General features: G+C 37.2%; 1 protein-coding gene across 1 annotated transcript; it reads left to right on the forward strand.

Annotated features, from left to right (window-relative positions):
* The first annotated feature begins 3,278 nt into the window (after nucleotides 1-3,278).
* Nucleotides 3,279-20,301, forward strand: ALB (albumin). Its single transcript, XM_077848334.1, has 15 exons — nucleotides 3,279-3,436; nucleotides 4,251-4,308; nucleotides 5,349-5,481; nucleotides 7,096-7,307; nucleotides 7,988-8,120; nucleotides 8,703-8,800; nucleotides 10,261-10,390; nucleotides 11,567-11,781; nucleotides 13,117-13,249; nucleotides 14,464-14,561; nucleotides 15,633-15,771; nucleotides 16,371-16,594; nucleotides 18,150-18,282; nucleotides 18,892-18,958; nucleotides 20,132-20,301. Exons 1-14 carry the CDS (start codon nucleotides 3,358-3,360, stop codon nucleotides 18,931-18,933), a joined length of 1,827 nt encoding a protein of 608 aa, XP_077704460.1. The 5' UTR covers nucleotides 3,279-3,357; the 3' UTR covers nucleotides 18,934-18,958; nucleotides 20,132-20,301.
* Nucleotides 20,302-20,573: the final 272 nt, after the last annotated feature.

Here is a 20,573-nt window from a genome sequence, read left to right on the forward strand (position 1 = left end):
TTCCTTATAGCAGTCCAGGTCCTTCATGATAGGGAGGATCTGCATATGTCCATAAGATAGAGGAAGAAGGCTAAGAAAATATTTTTCTGTCTCCAAGTTTTTTTCTGAGTGGATCCAAATTTCTTGTATTTTGGAGTGCCTTAGGGTTAAGTGATTGTTTCTAGAAAGTATCTGTTAAAATACTGAGGCTGTTATTAGACATTTCCCCCCCATTTTTATGCATGTTCCACTTTATTTCCAAGAGAAGGTAATTCAGAAGTAGTAATCTATTACAGAGGGAGACAGCATTAAGGACTAACCTAAGAAGATGGCCAAATAGAGGGAAACTTGGTTTGAATAACTCGGTGAGAAGCTTCCAGATTTCAGAGATAATCGAAAGGCATAGATTTAAGGTAATGATTATGGTGACATGGAAGTGAGGGACTAGTCCAAAGAGATGTTTCACATGCTTCATGTGCCTTTTCTATCCTGTCAAAAAAAAAAAAAAAGTGCAAAATATTAGAGAAAAGGGATAAAGAATCAGATTTAATTTCCAGGTATATTTATATTTCAACTGAGCTATTTTTTCTCTTCTAAATGATCAGTATATTAGCATATTCTTTCCAGATGAAGTAATTTTCTTAACCACTCTCTCTTTTTAAACTTCTCCCACAAAAATGGGAAAACATTTAAAAGTCATTGGAGCTAGTTTCCTATTTACTTAGAAACTCAATTCTGTAGGCCATATTTATAACTCCTGGTTTAAACATTTACATTTACTCTCATGCCAGAGTCCTTTGATGACTGACTAAACCTGAGCGTTTAAAAGCTTGAAGAACAGAATATTTAGAAATAATATAGAAATATTTAGAAATAATAACAATTGTGTAGTTTTATTTCTTTCAGTATAGAATGTACATGCAGAACTAATAGAAGATAAATATAGGAACTCTTACTTTGGAAATCCACAAAATGTAAATGCTCAAGGGTTTCTTATTAATTAAGATGGACTTTAAGCATGTATATAGTGTTAAAAATTAAATATTTTAATTTACCAACCATCTACTAATCTCTAATAAGGATGCATTCATGGAAATATCTATTGGTACTGTAAGGAAAAAGTTTTTCAGGTGTTTTCAATTTATATTTGAAATTATGGGGTTGAAAACTATGGGATCTTCATAAAATACAGGAAAATCAATTCTAAGTTTCTAGATCAGTGATAAATTTGATCTTTTGGGTGTTCTATATTTACCATTGTATTACAATATAGCATTGCTATGCAAAGTAGATGGAGAGACTAATATTATTTTCATTTGTTAAATGAAAAAAAAACATGGACAAAATATATGTGTGGATGACAAAGGCCTGATTTTGTGAATTAGCACTACAATTACATCCAATGATAAGGATAGCATGTTTGAGCAAGCTTTCCCCAAGGATTTATATAAAGAAAAAGCTAGAGTTACACACTGACTTCAAATCAAAGGTGCCTACTTTTTCCCAGAGGCCAAAAGAAATGATATATAATTTACCAAAAAAGGAATTATTTTTTCTATTTATGAAGTTAGAAAGTTAGAATAGTATCCTTTTTTTTCTTTTCTAATATAGGGTTTCAGATTTAAACAAAATAGTTTTCTCCAATGGGAATAATTCCACAGGCAGACATTCTTTTATTTCTGTCCATCTGTGGCATGAAAGATAACTCAGGCTCCATTATTCAGGACTCCTTTGTGCTACGTAAGAAATTCCATCTCTATCCATCTATCATCTATCACCTATTATCTCCTATCTTCTATGTATCTATGGTTTCTTCTGTTTGATTATTTAATTAGCACTCATACCTGAAAATGACATAAAATAAAATATGTTCAAAGAAAGTATACTTCTTTCATCATGACTGAATAAAAAAGTAATGCTTCTCTTCAGTATTTGTTGCTCTCTGTCCCTATACGTGTCATAGGGCACCTGACAGTTTTGACTCAGTTATTTAATTAAATGAAATGACTACTTAAAACCTAATTGTTGTTTTATAGTATCAGAGAAATTCCATTTCCTACTGGTTGAAATGTGTAGTTCTTTATCTTTAAAGCAAAAGGACAGAGATGGAGTAGCCTTTCAGAGGTTGAGATCAGAAACTTGGGTGGGGAACAAAAAGGAAAGCAGTTTGAGAAAAACATCTTTGAAAATTATCTTCCCTTTGCTTTGTTTTTAGAAATAATGTGAAATTTATTTTGAAATAAAAAGTAACATTAAAGAAGAACATGTGACTTTTTTATTAAAAGAGAGAAAAGAAAAAAGTGTGAAGCAGGGATGGAAAAAATAGGATACCTGGTGAAGGTTTAGGATTCTTCTAACCTCTAGAGGTATAATCAAGGCTCAACCTGTCATATACATACATATTATATATATATATATATATATATATAATGTATATATATGCAATTTTATATATATCTATAAAAATTTTTTTAGTAGGCTTCATGCAATGTAGAGTTCAATGCAGAGCTTGAACTCACTCTGAAATAAAAATCTGAGCTAAGATCAAGAGTCGGATGCCATCCAGGTATTCCTATCCTATCTATAGTTTTATGACAAAGATTGCCATTACTGTCATTGTGTCCATTTTCTTCCCCATATCTCGTTAACTGAAAATTCCATGAGTTATGCCACATTGTACCTAAGCATCCTACTGCAGGACCTGAATTGCACATGTGGGCCAGAGCTGGGGTGGGAGTGTAGAACTTTTGAACATCCATTTTCATTGTTACTGTTCCTGTGGCTTTTTCTCAGTTTTAATCTGAGGCAACATAAACTTTTTTTAGAACAGTTTTAGGAGAATGAAAAAGACATGGAAACCTTGTGTATGTGTGTGTGTGTGTGTGTGTGTGTGTGTGAATTTTTCATTATTTATTGTCAAAAGCATATTTGGAGTTAATAATAGATACAGTTCAAAGTTTAGCTCTTTTAGTGAGTCTTATTTCCAAGCTTTGTCATTGGTTTGGTTAGAATTTTGCAAATATTAAAAACTAAAAAGTTCAAATAGTAAATCATGGATAAAGAACATGGTAATGAATAATAGGGACAAATCGTTTAAACTCTTATGTAAAATTTGATAAGCTGTTTTACATAACTAATGAATTGACAAGGTCTTGTGGTAAAAACAGTTCCAGATGGCAAACATACGCAACGGATTTAGTCAAACAATTTTTTTTGGCAAGAATGATATGAATTTTGTAATCAGTTGGGAGCCAATGAAATACAAAGATGAGTCTGGTTAATAATCTACAATTATTGGTTAAAGAAGTATATTAGTGTGAATTTCCCTCTGTTCGTCCTACCTTTTCTCTTCTATCAACCCCACAAGCCTTTGGCACAATGAAGTGGGTAACTTTTATTTCCCTCTTCTTTCTCTTTAGCTCTGCTTATTCCAGGGGCTTGGTTCGACGAGAAGCATGTAAGAATTCTATTTTCCTATTGTTCAACTTTATTTTAGTTTCCTAGTAAAATAAATTTTTTTTTGTAAAAGAAATTTTTAGAAAACCCTGCATCTTTCCAGAATTGCTTTTCTTTAGCATTTATTTCTAGACAGTGATGATATTTTATATTTGTGACCCCTTTGAAAGTTATTATTTTTTAAGATCTGCGAGAGAGCATGAAGTGGTGGGGGCAGGGAGAGGGAGAAGCAGGGAGCCTGAGGAAGTTATCTTATTAATATATTTCCAACATCCTATGTGAAAAAAAATAGAATTATTTAGTAGCTGTAACTACCTTCTGTACATGAAGGAGCTTAGAGTGCCTTAAACTTCACAGAATATAGTTGATGTTAGAATTGATAGCTCCGTATTCCCAAAGGCTATTGCACTGTGATTTATGGGGAAAAAAAACCCACAAACCTGTGTTGCTAATCTTGTAAATAGAACTTGTATTTATATTTTTCATTTCAGTCTGTCCTCTCAGCAGCTGTTAATAGACATTACAAGAGCATTAGATCTTATCCAAGTTTGAATATAAGGCTACAAATATTTAACGATTTTAATGATTTTTTGAAATCATATCATTCGTGATTGAATAACTTATCTGTTTTAATGCAGAATGAATACTTCATCATTCTAAGATTTTTCTGTCAGGATAAGAGGCAAATATTTTGGAGCAAACGAATACTTAAGTCATGTGGAGAGAAACACAAAAAGTAACATCATAACGAGGTCGTTTTCTTCAGAATGTAACAAATCTGTTTTATTTTTATTTTTTTCTTTTTTCCTCTCCAGATAAGAGTGAGATTGCTCATCGGTACAATGATTTGGGAGAAGAACATTTCAGAGGCCTGTAAGTTAAGACAGTGAAAAGTCAAATTTGTTTTTTCTAATAGTGTTGGTTATCATTCTGAAGTTCTTATATTCCTCAGTCATCAGAGACCAGGTTCTAGAATCACACTATCCAATCAAAGTGTCTGCATTGATGGAAGTGCTCTATATCAATACTGTTCGATATGGTAGCCACTGGCCACACCACATGTGGCTATTGAATGCTTTAAATGTGTCAAGTGCAACTGAGGGTCAGAAATTAAAGTTGCATTTGATTTTGGGTTATTTGAATCTCTGTAGCCCCATGTGCCTACTGTAGCCCTGGAACTCCTATCCAACCTGCATGGTGGGAAAGACTTTAATACCTGATTCCTGTGGCAGCTCACTTAGTTCTTTTACCTAGCAAACAGATCTATGGCTTCTTGAGAGTATTTTAATATTTTTTAATCCACTATAAAATGAGAAGTTTCTTTTTTAGAGGTCAATCTCATGCTACAGCCTGATGAAAAGAGAGGGATGTGTGTGTGTGTGTGGGGGGGGAGGTTGCTGTAAATAGTCAAAGGGCCTATGTAATGTCCCTGGTCATAATAATTAGATTTATTTAGAATACATTTCGCTTCCCTGCTCTATGTTTGTGCACCTACTGACATGCACACACATGTATTTATACATGGTGTAGATACTGTCCTCTGTCCAGAAAGCCAAATATGCCTGCTTAGCTTCTGATAACTGCTGATGTGAATAGACTTTCTGGCTAATAGTGAGGTCTGTAAAATACAGAACATATACAGACACACAGTTTGCTATCCAGCATAGCAAGCTCCTTTATTTTTTCTTGATTTTATTTATGTTCATGAGAGACACACAGAGAGAAGCAGAGACACAGGCAGAAGGAGATAAAGGGTCCCTGTGGGGAGCCCGATGTGAAACTGGATCCCAGGACCCTGGGATCACGACCTGAGCCAAATGCAGATGGTCAACCACTGAGCCACCCAGGTACCCAGCAAGCTACTTTATATTAAAATTTCATCATGTTACATTTTTCTGTGTCCTTTGTTTCAGGGTGCTGGTTGCCTTTTCTCAGTATCTCCAGCAGTGTCCATTTGAGGATCATGTGAAACTAGCCAAGGAAGTGACTGAGTTTGCAAAAGCCTGTGCTGCTGAAGAGTCAGGGGCCAACTGTGACAAATCCCTTGTGAGTACATTCAATTTGGGGGATTATTTCTTCTTCTCATAAGTGATCCTGATTATTTCAAAGGGGAAAAAAATCCCACTTAATATCCTCAATCACTGATTCATAAGTCTCAAAAGCGAGCATTGCCATTGTTTCTTCTATGATAGAGATGCTCTAGCTAAATCCACAGTTTTCAAAGCCTTTTTTTTTTTTATGAAGACCACACACAATGGTTGTAATGTATTTAAGTGGAAATTTTTTATTTGTGAAAGTCTCTTTTTAAAATCTGAGATTTGACTTCTTCTACTGGAGGCTAACAGTGAAAGCATGGTTTTTTTTATCTTCCGGAGGCACTCGTAGGATTTCTGTGGTAATTTTGTTTATTAGTTAAAATAATAGTACAGATGTATAGTCTTCATTTTAGGGATAGTTGCATTTTCACATAGAATAAAAAATAAGGGCATTTACTCATTTTGAAGGACTTTGACGTTTTGGTATTTCCAGGGAGGTGTTCAATTCAAGGAGAGGTTTATGTTTCTCTCACCGCTCAACCTTTCTGGGGCAAGGCCAGTTTTTATGTATCCCAGAATTCTTTTCTCCTTTTATTTCTTTCTCTCTACGTATCTCTCCCTCAAGGTAGAATCAGTACTTTAACTCGATGTCTTTAACACAGAGTTACGGCTGTAAATATGAATTCTTAAAAATGTACTTATGGAAAATTAATAAATCCTGTCTTCAGCCGTATATTTTCCCCTGAAGTTCCAGTTACTTTCATGATAAACGTTGATGGGGACAGAAAGAATACATCTAATGGAACACGTTTTGAGGCAAAAATGTTTCTAGAACAGAAGATCTATATTTCAACATAGCAATAAACAGTGAATTGTGTTACTCTTCAGTGTTTAAGCTTTATCTACTTAAGAACTGGACCTTTCGGAGAGGAGCAGATAAAGTGAGAAACTATCTGCGGCCTTTCTTCCTTGATGTGAATTCGCCTGCTGCATAGAGGACTATCTTCCTCTTATTTTTTTTATCTATCTATCATCTATCTATCTATCTATCTATCTATCTATCTATCTATCTATGTATCTATCTATTTATTTATCTATTTATTTATCTATCTATGTATCTATCTATCTATTCATCTATTTATTTATCTATCTATTTATCTATCTATCTGATAACAGCTGATGTGAATAGACTTTCTGGCTAATAGTGAGGTCTATAAAATACAGAACTATTTATCTATCTATCTATCTATCAATCATCTATTTATCTATCTATTTATCATCTATTTATCTATCTATCTATCTATCTATCTATCTATCTATCTATCTATCTATTTCTACTACTTTTCCCGGCCTGTGTGCAGCGCCAGCTAGAAGCAGAGGCGATGCTCCTTCCTTCTGGTTGCCCCGGGTGCACCTGCTCTTCCTAGTGGTGTGGTGGGCAATTCCTAGGAGGATCCCACGGATGGTCAGCTCAAGAGAAACTGTCCAAAGCTAAGGAAAAAAGGGGGACGTTTGCATGACTTCCTAACCAGGGTGCACCGATGCTTTGACTTCTCCATACCGTTCTTTGGGCCCAAGGAGCGCCCAGGGCCTGCGGGTGACCTGGTTGCTCCCTCCCGCCCAGCACACCCTGTTCGGGGACAAGCTGTGCACGGTGGCCTCCCTCCGGGACAAGTACGGGGACATGGCCGACTGCTGCGAGAAGCAGGAGCCCGACAGGAACGAGTGCTTCCTGGCGCACAAGGACGACAACCCGGGCTTCCCCCCGCTGGTGGCCCCCGAGCCCGACGCGCTGTGCGCCGCCTTCCAGGACAACGAGCAGCTGTTCCTGGGGAAGTAAGTCCGCGGGCCGCGCTCCCCCGGGCCTGGGCCCTCCGCTGCAGGGACCGGTGTCGGGCCGAGATGCCCGAGGTGCCCGAGGTGCCCGAGGTGCCCGAGATGCCCGAGATGCCCGAGGTGCCCGAGATGCCCGAGATGCTCGAGGGGCCCGAGGTGCCCGAGATGCTCGAGGGGCCCGAGGTGCCCGAGATGCCCGAGATGCTCGAGGTGCCCGAGATGCCCGAGATGCTCGAGATGCTCGAGGTGCCCGAGGTGCCCGAGATGCCCGAGGTGCCCGAGATGCCCGAGATGCTCGAGGTGCCCGAGGTGCCTGAGATGCTCGAGGTGCCCGAGGTGCCCGAGGTGCCCGAGGTGCCCGAGATGCTCGAGATGCTCGAGGTGCCCGAGGTGCCCGAGATGCTCGAGGTGCCCGAGATGCCCGAGATGCCCGAGGTGCTCGAGGTGCCCGAGGTGCCCGAGATGCTCGAGGTGCCCGAGATGCCCGAGATGCCCGAGGTGCTCGAGGTGCCCGAGGTGCCCGAGATGCTCGAGGTGCCCGAGATGCCCGAGATGCCCGAGATGCTCGAGATGCTCGAGGTGCCCGAGGTGCCCGAGATGCTCGAGATGCTCGAGGTGCCCGAGGTGCCCGAGATGCTCGTAGGGCAGAATGACCGCCTGCTCTTCTTTTGGGAAACTAGGTACCTGTACGAAATTGCCAGAAGACATCCGTACTTCTACGCCCCAGAACTCCTGTACTATGCTCAACAGTATAAAGGAGTCTTTGCGGAGTGCTGCCAGGCCGCAGACAAGGCCGCCTGCCTGGGCCCCAAGGTAGGCCGGGGCGGGGGGGGGGGGGGGGCGCCCATCATCAGGCCCCACTCTCTGAGCATCTTAGGGCCGCATCCAGGGGATGGGCGTCTCCCTTACAAGCTTCTTTACACGGTGAACAAAGCCGCCCTCCCTCTCCGCTCACCCCAAGATCTTTCACCATCTAAGGCCCCTGACCTCCTCCTGCCTCCTTCTCGGATTTGCCAACGTGAACCTGGCAGAGGAATGCATGTGTCTGAATATCTCACTTCTTTCATGGAGTCGGTCTCTCTAATGAAGCACAGAAACTGCTTATCTTTTCATGAGCCCATTTTATTGGGGAGGGAATTCAGACCGGAGACTCCAGCTGTACCCAGAAGGCTGGGTTTATCCGTTCATCCCATAAATATCCCGTACACACTGCCTTCTCATCTCTAGGGAGCTTATGACGTGAGGCTTGGTGCCCGACCGGTTGAGATGAATTCCATGAAAAACTAAGAAGTCACATCTGAAGTTTTGAAAGAGCATTTTGTGTAGAATTTTCCTTTTCTAATTTTTCCAAAATATTACTATCATTATTTTTTATTTATTTGTTTTTGTTTGCAGATTGAGGCTTTGAGGGAAAAAGTACTGCTTTCATCTGCCAAGGAGAGATTCAAGTGTGCCAGCCTCCAAAAATTCGGAGATAGAGCCTTTAAAGCCTGGTATTTCAAACTTAGTTTAAATCTTTATAAGGATGTAAATGGTTATGATCCAGTAGACAAAAATGTACATTTACGTGGCATTTTATATGGTGCTTTCCCATACATCTTTCTAGTCATTTAAAAGGTAGAAATTTAACAGTGGTGAAAATCAGAGCGTCAGTGAGAATTCCTCATTATTTTTTATTGTATTTTTTCTAAGTAGTCAAAGAATTTAGAGGGTGTCTTTTTTTTTTTTTGTCCTTATAGGACAGGTATTTAAACTTCTATTTATTTAGAAAGACTAGAGACCTTATACTAATGATCCATTCATTTTATAAAGCAGTAGTCAGGGTCCTCTACCTAAATTTATCCCCCAAACAACACAATTATCTGAATATGTTTGTCCTTTCATGTTCTGATAATTAAATTTAGCCATCAAGGTTAGTTCTCAGTCTCTCACAGCTCTAGCTCTGTTGTCAATCTCTTCTATTTGTCTGGGCCTCTGTTTTTATATTAACTTAGCCGGTTTTAGGAACATCCTCCAATTCCTAAACCAAGAAAAATCCCCTCCCCCATGCCTCACTTGCTAGTCAACAATGAATTGACAGCAACAGGGTATAAAATGAAAATAATAGACATCTTGCAAGCACTCTAGAAACCATCATTTGAGCTATCTTTGCCTGCTATCCCTACACCCACACCACCAAGATCAGCTAATGAAATCAGTAAACAACCCCCGCCCCAACATGAAATGATATGCAGTTAAACAGGCTGGGATCGGTTTTGGGGGAGGAGGAAGCTTTTATCAGATTTAGGAGACACTGACATGATTTGGGAACGCATATGGATATTAACATGTTGTCAGAAAGCTTAGATACTGTGCTGGATCAATGGCTTAGTCAAAGCATGCTTCATCAAAACTCCCTCATTTTGTAGAAGTTACAAAATTTCTTTTCTCAGAGACTCTTAGATGTCAGAAAGATTGAGTTTAAAAAGATAACGGGAGTTTGCACGGCATATTCTAGTTTATAAAATGCTTTCACATGGATTAGTTTAATTCTCACATCAGTCCTGCAATGTCGCGGGCCGCTGCCATGGTGTAGAGGCTGAGGTTCACAGAGGCTAGGGAACTCGCCTAGTGTCCCAGCCAGATCTAGGAGCGGGGTCTGGACTCCAAACCTGGTGCCTCTCCCCATGTTGCCTCTTCTAGAATCCCTCTTTGATTTCTGCTTTTATGAATCGCTTGACTTCCATCCACCACATACACACTCACAATAGCTAGTTCTGCCCTAAGGAAACGCTTTGCCCTCAGATAACCATGTGGTACGGAACTAGCATTAACAGAAGAACAAATAAATTGTACAAAGTTTATTGATATGCTATTTTGCCCTGAATTTTCTTGTTCTAAATAGGACTTTCCTAATGCTTTCACATAAAATATTGCACGTCAATAATGTTTTCACGGCGAATTTTCTTTTTAGGTCAGTAGCTCGCCTGAGCCAGCGATTTCCCAAAGCTGACTTTGCAGAGATCTCCAAGGTGGTGACAGATCTTACCAAAGTCCACAAGGAATGCTGCCATGGTGACCTGCTGGAGTGTGCAGATGACAGGGTAAAAAATCCGCAGTATGCTCTTTGGTGACTTACATGCGTCAGTTGGGAGGGTGAATTTGCTTGGGATGATCCATCGCTGAAGCCAACAGTGGGTTGAGATTATTTCCTGTGCCTAATCTGCTCAATTCTTTCCCTGCCTTATGGACTTTTTTCTTTTCTTTTTTAACCTGGCTATCTCACTCACTAAATGATCTGATAAACACATTCACTAATTTGTAACCCTTTCAGTCCTATTCTGAGGCAAAGTCTTACACTGAAGTAGGACAGCTGATATAAAGGTAGATTTCTAAGAAGACTTCTTTTTTGGGGGGTGGGTGGAGTTCGAGAAGTTCTGCTATCTGAAGAGATCTTTGGAAATGATGTAGTTTTTCCCACTTTATATTCTCTCTTACTTAACCATCTGTGCTACCTATACAAATATGTTTAGCATGATATCACTTTTCTCCAAACTTAAAAATTTGACCAAATGCCAGAATCTTAATCTCTCAGAATTCTTTCTGGAATACTAAGGCAAAGATTTTACATGTATGAGTAGGGCCTGTGACTATGGTCCTGACTAATTTTTCAAAGATCTCTCACATTTTATTTCATTATTTGGTTTCAAAATGCCTGTACTTAATTTGAGGGGAATATTTGAAAAACACTACTGAGTTTTACTTTTTTTTTTAATTTTTATTTATTTATGATAGTCACACACAGAGAGAGAGAGAGGCAGAGACACAGGCAGAAGGAGAGGCAGAGACACAGGCAGAGGGAGAAGCAGGCTCCATGCACCGGGAGCCTGACGTGGGATTCGATCCCGGGTCTCCAGGATCGCGCCCTGGGCCAAAGGCAGGCGCTAAACCGCTGCGCCACCCAGGGATCCCCTGAGTTTTAATTTAGAAACTTAAATGCCAAAAAAAAATTTTTAAATACCTTAACAGTTGAAATATAAAATTATTAATAGCCGAGATGGGCCCCTGTTACCGACCAGTCTCTTGTAAATGAGGGGAAATATTATATAGTAGTTCTATCTGAGTCTCTAGTCTTAGGAACATGGACTAAAAGTGTTCATAGGAGTCATGTTGGTGTGTGTATGGTCTTTGAATACAATAAACATGTTTTGCCAACATAATAAAGAGAAAGTGCAGAAATGTCGATTTACATTGAAAAATCTTTATCAACTTGCTTATAGGCGGATCTTGCCAAGTATATGTGTGAAAATCAAGATTCAATCTCCACTAAACTGAAGGAATGCTGTGATAAGCCTGTGTTGGAAAAATCCCAGTGTCTTGCTGAGGTGGAAAGAGATGAGTTACCTGGTGACCTGCCCTCATTAGCTGCTGATTTTGTTGAAGATAAGGAGGTTTGCAAAAACTATCAGGAGGCAAAGGATGTGTTCCTGGGCACGTAAGTGGATAAGGAATAATCCTTCCATAGCTTTTATGTGGTCTCAGGATTCAGGAAGATAAATAAACTGGGCTTTCTATAGGCATTGCTACAATTTCCATGTTGTCTACAGTATTTCTTTATCCTTCCCTCTCCTAGCTTTTAATTTTTTTGGGGAAAAATTAATTAGCTTAGAAAATTATTATAAACTGTGTATTATAATACACGCTTATGGCAAAAACTCAATCAGTAGAAAAGAGAATAGGGAAGAGAAGTAATAAAAATTTCTATCTTTATCCCTCACCCCATTCATTTTCTCCTTAGGGATATTTCTGGAAATATGTCTAGGAACATTCTGTGTATACATAAATTATATACATATTATTCATTTGTTCACTCAAAGAGTATTTCTTGAACTTAACTACAATAGATATGTGTGAATATATGTCATGCATCCTTATATCTCTGTTTATGTATCTGTCTCTCCATCTGCCATTTATTCGCCTATATAAGGAAGTATAAAAAGAAATGTGGAGTCTGCTACTAACTAGGTGCTTTATATTTGGTTGAACAGACTAGAAATACAGTAGCATGGCAGGATAGCATGAAATTAAGTGACAAAATAAATGAGTATATATAGTCAGTAAGTTTGATGATAAACTTCGCATTTTTATTGTTGGATTTTTTTTTAATGATTTTATTTATTTATTCATGAGAGACAGAGAGATAAAGGCAGAGACACAGGTAGAGGGAGAAGCAGGCTCCATGCAAGGAGCCTGATGTGGGACTTGAACCTGGGAATCTAGGATCATGCCCTTATTGTTGGATTATAAGAGTGTAATGTGCACTACATATTTTACATAATCATGTACCCTTCAAGATTTCACTCATTCAGAGAGGAAAAAGAAAAATTTAAGAATATATCTCCATCAAAACCCTTTTGTGGTATAGTTCAAATTCTTAAAAATACACATAATAATAACAGGTGTCACTCATCAAACATTTACTATGTGCCAGACAATGTGTATTTGCATTGATTACGTCATGTGTTTCCCACAACCCATCTTATGAGATAGGTACTGTTATTATCCACATTCTACAAAGAAGGCAACTAAGGCCATGATGGTTTTAATAAATTGCTTAAGGTGATATAGTAAAATAAGTGGCAGAGCCAGGATTGGAATGCAGGTAGCTTTCATTCTGAACTGCAGCCCCTTAGCCACTAAACTTCCCTGCATGGGGTCTGGTCAAATTCAGACCTTTGTGATATGAGTTACTCTTGAGTTAGTTATGTGACCTTTCTTGTTGGTATCTAACTAAATCCAAGTAAAACTATTTTATTTTCATCTGAATCAGGTTTTTGTATGAATACTCAAGAAGGCATCCAGAGTACTCTGTCTCATTGCTTTTGAGACTCGCCAAGGAATATGAAGCCACACTAGAGAAATGCTGTGCCACCGATGATCCTCCTACATGCTATGCCAAAGTGGTAGGTTTCTCAAAGGGAAAAAGTGTCATCCTCTGGCTGATGATCCTTAATAATGAGAAAAACAAATAATCCAAGAATGTGAGTTGCTAAATAGTGCAATTTAGATCTTTTCTTGGAGTGGTTTCAGTTTTGTGCTCTTAAATATTACAGGAAAAATAGCTTTAAATGGAATGGTTAATAAAACCTAGAGTAGTCTAGAAAGGAAAGATCTAAAGAGAACAGCCTCTAATTTCACAAAATTTTGACCATGCCTTTTTTTCATTTTTACACTCCTGAGAACAAAATAAGATAAATTTAAGTGTTAAGAGGCTTAACTTAGATATAAAGTTAACCGGATTCTAAGACTTACCAAATATCAAGAATTAGCATCTTAAGGATGATTGTGAAATCTATTCATTTAGAATATTTTCAGATTTTTTGGAAAAGGTTTAGAGATTGTTTTACAAGACTTTAAGTAAGGAGAGGAAATCTTGAGGATTTTTGCCATATTCAGCTATAGTTTAAGAGGATTTTAACATGTTTAAGATATTTAGCACTCCTGGCATATATAGTAAGTAGTTTCCAAACTTCAAAATCAAAGGAAAGTCATTCTTTCCTCTATTAAGAACCTACTACATGCCAAACACCATACTGGAGCCAATGACTAAGGTAAACTCTCTTATCTCAGGGAGCTCAGAATCCAACTAGATAGATGGCTTAATAATGATGATATAGTCAGAGGCATCATTTGTTAAGCTTTTATTATCTGCCAGGCACCGTTTTAAATTCATTAGCTCAGGTGGTTTGTAGAACAATTCTTGAGGTGAATACCATCTTTATCCCAATTTAAAATTTTTTTCTTTTTCTCCTCTTTTGTATTTTTATTTCTTTTCCTCTTCTTCTTCTTCTTCTTTTTAATCCCCATTTTAGCAGCAAGGGTTTTGAAGTCTGGAGATGAGGGGTGTAATTACACAATTAGAAAATGAGTTGGATGGTCTGGTTCTAACACCAGCAGTAACACTCCAGAGCCTGAGTATTCTTAATCTCTTATACTGTACGCCCTCCCTGAATAAAATCACAGTTTAAATATGTTTGATAGATTTGGCATCAAAGATCTAATTACATGACTTTGAGCAGAAAGGAGGAAGGATCTCATTCTGCCTAGAGGGGTGTAAAAAAACCCTGTGTTTGGTCCTCAGGCGGAATTCTATCAACACCATTCTTTTACCTTTCAGCTTGATGAATTTAAACCTCTTGTGGATGAGCCTCAGAATTTAGTCAAAACAAACTGTGAACTTTTTGAAAAACTTGGAGAGTATGGCTTCCAAAATGCGTAAGTATTTTTGTTTATCGGCTGATTTTTTTTCTTGATCAATTTGTTATTATTTAAGACCCAATATATATACCACTTATCATAGACATTTTATTCATGAAAATATAGTATATATTCCTAATCTCTATCAAGAAAGACTGGAGAGGGAGAGATAAAATGGTTAATGGAATGGAGAGGCCTATATTTGAGTGCAGTTTAAAAAATTGGCCTCTTGAGATTAGGAAGGGAAATAGCAAATCATGGAATATAGGAACCAAGGATGCCCCTTGAAGGTTAAGGAACAGCTTATGGGCAAACAAAACATAGCAATGCTTTACAAAGGAGGCAGTGGTAGACTTTGAATAATAGTAGCTCAGAAGTAATATATAAGCTGATAGACGAATGTCCTGATCCACATAGAGCCTTATCTATGGAGGTAAAGATAAAAGACACATCATTCAGTAGATATTTACTGTTCAGTTTACATATGTTAGCATTCTTCTAACTATGGGTGCTGGGGATAAGAACAGAAAACCAGATATAGTATCTTCTCTTGAGTAGATTGTAGTCACACATGACTTTTGGTGGTGATTTGAACTCTTAATAAGTGATTATTATGTGCTAGATACTATGCCAGGTTGATCGCATACTTTAATTTAATGCTTGCACCATCCCTATTGAGTCAGATATAATTTTTTTCCATTTTATAGATGAGAAAACTTATACGTATCTTTCAAATTTAGCATGATATTGACATATATTAAGATGTCAGTAGGTGTTTTTTTTTTTTTTGGTTTTTTTTTTTGGTTTTATTGAAAGAAAGAAACAATAAATAAATATACTAGTGTCATTGAGTTATGATAAAGTAAGTCACTTTCCTAAGATTGAATAGCACAGGTGGAAACAAAGATTAACTAGTTACTCAGGACCAGGTCCTCCCACATACTACTCAACCAACCTGGAGACAGAGATAATTTTATGGACGGAAAGTCATTTTAGTTAATTTTACCTAAGCGTTCTCTGCTTGACTTACTATGTTAGAGAAAGACAGTTTCTTGCCTGGCTGAAAACACATGGACTATTTTGTTACAGGCTCTTAGTTCGTTACACCAAGAAAGCACCCCAAGTGTCAACTCCAACTCTCGTGGAGGTCTCAAGAAAACTAGGAAAAGTGGGCACCAAATGTTGTAAGAAACCTGAATCAGAGAGAATGTCCTGTGCTGATGACTTTGTGAGTCTTTTATGTATAATAAATTAATAATTAATTTTTGCCTTTAGAAATGGACAAAGCTAACTTTCAGAAACAGGGCTGAACTAACATGTATGTGCATGCACGTGTGTGTATTTGGTAGTGGCAGCCGGGACTTGGTCATCTATAGTATCCTGAACGAGGATTTGTATAAGATCCCCAAAATGATAAATTGACAAAAATTCCATGAATTTTCTATGTTTAATCCTAGCAGTTAAAACTTTCATATTCTTTAGGGTATTTTTAAAATATGTATCAGTGTAAGACTATTTCCTTCCTACTCTAATACATATCTTAAGACTCATGTCAAATTATTTTAATCAATTATTTTCTCAAGTGAATTATTCTTAAAATGTAGACATATTTAAGAGAAAATACTTTTAAAAGTCCCTCATTATTTGTAGTTCCAAAGTTAAGCAAATCACTTCCTCAAATCAACCTTAGATTAAACATTGCTAGTTAAAATATAACATACCTTTTAGTCCATTGGAAAGTAGGAGTTCATGGAAAACTTTTTTTTTTTTTCATGGAAAACTTTTTAATGCTTCTTTTGAATTTCTACCCTCCTACCTGTTCTTTAGCTGTCCGTGGTCCTGAACCGGTTGTGTGTGTTGCACGAGAAGACCCCAGTGAGCGAGAGAGTTACCAAATGCTGCTCAGAGTCCTTGGTGAACAGACGACCATGCTTTTCTGGTCTGGAAGTCGATGAGACCTATGTTCCCAAAGAGTTTAATGCTGAAACATTCACTTTCCATGCAGATTTATGCACACTTCCTGAGGCTGAGAAACAAGTCAAGAAACAAACGTGAGTAATATTTCATTACTGCAAGCGTTTAGAGTCTTGAGAGTGAGAGTTGTAAATTGAAATGTGTAACTTTTTCTGAGGTAGAGATTATGTTCTTTAGAAAATAGTATTTATGTATTGGTCTTAGTAAGCTGATAAAAATGTCAAGAATAAAATGGATAGCGTTTTGTTTTATTAGCAAAAAACCCTCTGTGGTATAATCTTGTCTACAAATCGTTCAGAATAATCTTATGGATAGAAGCTACAGTGGAATAGTGTCTTAAGACAAGTTCATCAGAAAAAGATGAACAATTAACTGATGCATTTGTGCAAATAACAAATTAGTTATTAGAAATCATGGAATTTATTTCTAGGCATGAATGGTTATTTTAAGTTTGTTCAATGGCAACCCACAGGCAAGGCAAATCCTCAACATATAACTTTTGAGAATTGGACTTGAGTGAAAAATATCTAGGAAAATGAGTTCTGAGCCTTGAAACCCTATTGCCGTCACAGGAGTTGGAAATGCATGAAATTTAGCACCATAAAGTTGTTAACTTGGAGCATATTAGTAAATGTTTATAGTGTTATCTTGGGGGTTCTAATCATGGCCATAGACTTATGGGTAATATTGCAAAACCCCCAACCTCTCTCTAGCACTGTTATCCTTGTGGATGTCAATAAAAGAGAACCACTACCAGCTTCCGTCAGTTTGGATAGTTTTATTATCTGTGGCCTCTCCCATATTAACTGAAGGGGGTAAATTTTGCAGACCAAATATAAAGACTCTCAGATTATAAACTTCTAAGATGGAGTCCAACAGGATAATTAAGCTTTTAAGGATCAGTTTTAGCTCCTAAATCACGAGAAAATTCCATTCAACATGGTATAACTGCTTTTTTTCTATTTAATATCGTATAACTACTAAAATCTGAATAATGTATAAATTCAATGACATCCTTTCCAGAGACTTACTGAAAAGAGATCTGTTGATTTATTGATACTACAGATGTTGAGCGATTTACATTGATTATCTCTTTTGATCCTTCCACCAACTCTGGGAGTGTGGACTTTATTCTCATTATGCAAGCGAGACTATTAAAGCTTAGAGTGTTAGTAAATTGAACACCAATAAAAAATAAATTAAAAAAAAAAGAAGTACAATAGAGAAAAATAAATAAAAAAATAAATAAAGCTTAGAGTGGTAAGCCTGGGCCTCAAGCTCAGAGTTGCCAGGCTCCACAACTTATAATCTTAAACAATAATGCAACTGTCTTTACCATCTCTATTTTTCTTTCTCCCTTTTTAGAAAATTGAAGTGTAATTGACACACAAGGTTACATTAGCTTCAGGTGTACAACACAGTGATTTGACAAGTCTGTACATTATACTGTGCTCACCACAAGTATAGCGACCATCCTTCACCATACAACACTATTACAGTATCATTGACCATATTCCCTCTGCTGTGCCTTTTAATCCTACGATTTACTCATTCCATTGCTTTCTATACGTAGGCAAACTTTTTTTCCCCTGATTTTTGCTGTTGTTTTGTTTTCTTTTCATTCTAATGCAGTGCACTTGTTGAACTGCTGAAACACAAGCCCAAGGCAACAGATGAACAACTGAAAACTGTTATGGGAGATTTTGGAGCCTTTGTAGAGAAGTGCTGCGCAGCTGAAAATAAAGAGGGCTGCTTTTCTGAAGAGGTACTGCAGTTTCTTCATTGCGACATGACTAATTTCCTTTCTTGTTGCATTTGATCTGGCCAGGACTTAGGGTTTTATATATCTGAAGGACACTGTATATTCAAGACCAGAATCTTATTCCACATACAATTATCTGACAAAATTACTTCAATAGTTCTCATTTTTTATCTCCTGCTGCACTGGAGCATATTAGTAAACATTTATAGCGTTTGTTCTGTTTCCAAAGTTGTGATGTTTATAAATACAGATAGAAATATTTGTAAGGCTCAAGTTTTTGAGCCGATACATTAATTTATTTAAACATATTTTTGAGAAAATGCTGGTTTGTGATTTGGTTGAATTTGAGTTTGATTTTCTAGGTTAATGGGGGAACTTTATATTTAAATGTCTGAATCATTTACTATTCCCCCTATGACTTGAGGGTAATGTTTTTATTCCTTTGGGAACAATGGATGCCAGTAACGCTCCTTGTAGAGATTCTACTACCAAAGTGGAATTAAAGAATGTGATTTGTGTAAAATTAGTTTGTAATTACAGATGGCTGTATAATTTTTTATCCTAATAGTGATGCTAATATTTTTCCCTAATCTGTCATCTCTCTGTACTCAGGGTCCAAAACTCGTTGCTGCTGCTCAAGCTGCCTTAGTCTGAAAGAACACAATAACAAACATCTCAGGTAACTATACTTTGGATTTTGGTTTTTAAAAAGTAATTATAATAGTCACTATTAAAATAGCAAAGATTGACCAATCATTTACCAAGAGCCATATAGACCAGTGCCAGTCACCGTTCTAAGACTTTTATATGTATTAACTTATTTAATTCTCAAAATAGTAGCCTGAATTGAGTGCCATTAGTTTTCCCATTTTTCAGATGAGAAAGTGAAGGCACAGATAGACATAGGTTCCAAAATTTACCCAAGGACCATCCAGCTCATGAGGGGTGGAGCCCCAATTCAAAATTCAGACCGATGCTTGAGAGTTAACCAGTTTCCTATTCTGACCTAATGTGACACAGTAGATAGAATCATTCAACTGAGCAATGGTTTAACAGTGGGGTATTTAGATAGTAGGCTGGACCATATGAAAGTTTTAAGGTAAAAAACAGTTTAATAGCAATAATTTCACACGGTTCAATCTAACAGCCCGGTAACAAAGTAATTTTATTGGAGAATGTGATAGATCTACCTTATGTAAATTTGTACTTTATAGTGAGTAACTTGCTACTAAGCCCACTTTAAAAGTTAAATGCTTGAACATAAATATATTCATCCATTTTGGTTGTAATATTCTGGGGGAAATTAAAAAAAATAGTATCAACTTTCTTTTTAAAAACAAATTGTCCAACTATTTTCTAGCATGAATTATTTTCTGTCCCCACTACTAGGTTTTCACTTACTCTTTGCCCACCTGATAATACCTACATATTGTGCATTCAAGGGAGGAAGCAACTTTGTATCTTTGTAAATTCAATCTTCTTAAAATGTGATTTGTTTTCATCCTAAATGGCAAGATTTTCTTTGGAAAGTTCTAACTTTGAGAAGACACTTGTTTTGTTGGTAATTAATTTAGATAAGAAGTAGGTATTAAGTAAGTGATGATGACAAGCTTGGGATTTTGAAGCCTGAAGAACTGATGACATCAGAGACAAAGAGAGGACTTTACAATACTTATTGGTGTGTCCTCTGCCCCAGCCCAATAGAAGAATTCAGAGTCTAGGACAGGCTGAATGATTTTCTTTTGTGGAAATTGCAGGAAGACAATCTAAGCAATTCAACATTGATTTGAATAGATTTCAAAGCTCAGACCATTTTACAAACAATACTTACATTTGTCTTTTTGTCTTTTAGCCTTCCCTGAGAATAAGAGAAAAAAAGAGAAATGAAGACCTAGAGCTTATTCATCTGTTTTTCTTTTCTGTTGGTGTAAAACCAACCCTCTGTCTTAAGAACACAAATTCTTTTAAACATTTTGCCTCTTTTCTCTGTGCTGCAATTAATAAAAAATGAAAAGAATCTAACATTATTGTCCAGGAGTGTTATTTTTCACAGACGTATTGCCATCCTGAAAATTGTGTAGGATCTGTGAATATCCCACTGTTCTCTCTTTTCCCACTTCAGTCTAGTTCTTTAGGGGCTAACTGATGAAAAGAAACATTAATAATCTTCTGAGTTATGGATCATAAACATTCAAATAAATATTTTAACATTATGATAACTCTGAATAAAAGAATGAAAACTGGTATAGGCTTTTCCTTACTACCAGGACTAGGGTATGTGACGGACAAAGAGG

Source organism: Canis aureus, chromosome 14 (assembly GCF_053574225.1).
Source record: "Canis aureus isolate CA01 chromosome 14, VMU_Caureus_v.1.0, whole genome shotgun sequence".
In the NCBI taxonomy this organism is placed as follows: Eukaryota; Metazoa; Chordata; class Mammalia; order Carnivora; family Canidae; genus Canis; species Canis aureus.